The sequence below is a fragment of the Triticum aestivum genome, chromosome 6D (assembly GCF_018294505.1).
Source record: "Triticum aestivum cultivar Chinese Spring chromosome 6D, IWGSC CS RefSeq v2.1, whole genome shotgun sequence".
Classification (NCBI taxonomy): domain Eukaryota; kingdom Viridiplantae; phylum Streptophyta; class Magnoliopsida; order Poales; family Poaceae; genus Triticum; species Triticum aestivum.
Window position 1 is genome coordinate 468,233,772 of NC_057811.1, and position 1,315 is coordinate 468,235,086.

Genomic DNA, 1,315 nt, shown 5'->3' on the forward strand with positions numbered 1-1,315 from the left:
CCGGATCACGACGCGCTCTGGCACCATCGCCGGCTCCACTATCACTTCCTTCCCGCGTACTCCACAAACACCGATGCTCCCGTGCATGCATTCCAGAGGTCGGCCGGTTTTCAAGCAAAGCTGAGGCGATCCCACAGTCGCTCCTCGTCTCTATAAATTTAGGCCAACCCGCTTCACTCGGGTTTACAACCCTCAGTCTCCCAAACCACCGCAAGTGACACCGAAACCTCCATCCCCTCCGCGCACCCGACCTCATCTGGTCACGCTCCTCGATCTCTCATGGCGACGGCGGCTGCGAGTCGGCCCAGCGGGCCTGTGCTCTCGACACCCAACTGCCGCTCCGCCTCACCCAGCCCCGTCAAGCTCGCCGGCGGCGGCGCCACCCACTCGCCGGGCAAGCCCGTCAGCGGCTCGTCCCCGTCCTCTACCAGGAGCCGGCGCTTCTGCACGTGCTCACCGACGAACCACCCGGGCTCGTTCCGGTGCAGCCTCCACAAGGCGCGCAAGCAGGCGGCCGCCGCCGGCAGCAGCAAGCCCGGCTCCCCGCCGTCCAGCCGCGGTCTGGGCTTGAAGCGAATGAACAGCCGGCAGTGCGCCAGCAGGGCCCTCAGGCCGTCCCCCGCGGCGCAGCAGTCGCAGCACCTGAGGCGCGCGGGCGGGTTCCTCCCAAGGACGAGCAGGCTCTCCGCCATGTCCACGGCCGGCGAGCGTCCCGGCGACAAGCTGTACTTTATCAGTTTGGTTGTGAAAGTTAGTGTAGATTTTCTTGTTTGGTTGTGGAACCTCGCACGGGGAATTTAAATCCCATGATTCCAATGGGATTTCTGTAGTTTTTATTGCTTGGTTGTTGAAGGCCATGATGCTTTATCAGTTCTGGTTCCTCGCCGGAAATCAGCTGCTTGGCATACCGATAATTATCACCGGTGAGCTTATCTCATGTCTCTATTAAATATTAGGGCATCCCTTTCCGTCAACGATCATACATTGTACAGGTGCAAACAAGAAAATACCATTACCAGGATCCTCTCACTTAAGTTGCCGTGTATCTGGATGTAAGCCCAGCATAAATTCATGGGTTCTCGGCACCTATATGTTGAGTATTAAAAGAAGAAAACACGGCTTATAAAATAAGCTATGCATATACCCAAAAAAAGTACGACTTAGAGTGTGTTTGGTTGTAGAACCAAGTAGAACGGAATGTAATGGATCCATTCCACTAGAATGGAATGATTCCGTCTTCGTGTTTGGTATAGGTAATGTGACGGAATGGAATGGTTCCGTCTCAGCGTATGGTTGGAGGAGTAGGATGTAATAT

At 55.7% G+C, this 1,315-nt stretch overlaps 1 protein-coding gene across 1 annotated transcript; it reads left to right on the forward strand.

Moving 5' to 3' along the window:
- Positions 1–214: 214 nt before the first annotated feature.
- On the forward strand, positions 215–801 carry LOC123142722 (uncharacterized). The gene has a single exon (XM_044561498.1). The coding sequence runs from the start codon at positions 280–282 to the stop codon at positions 799–801; it is 522 nt and encodes a 173-aa protein (XP_044417433.1). The 5' UTR covers positions 215–279.
- The last annotated feature ends 514 nt before the right edge of the window (positions 802–1,315 follow it).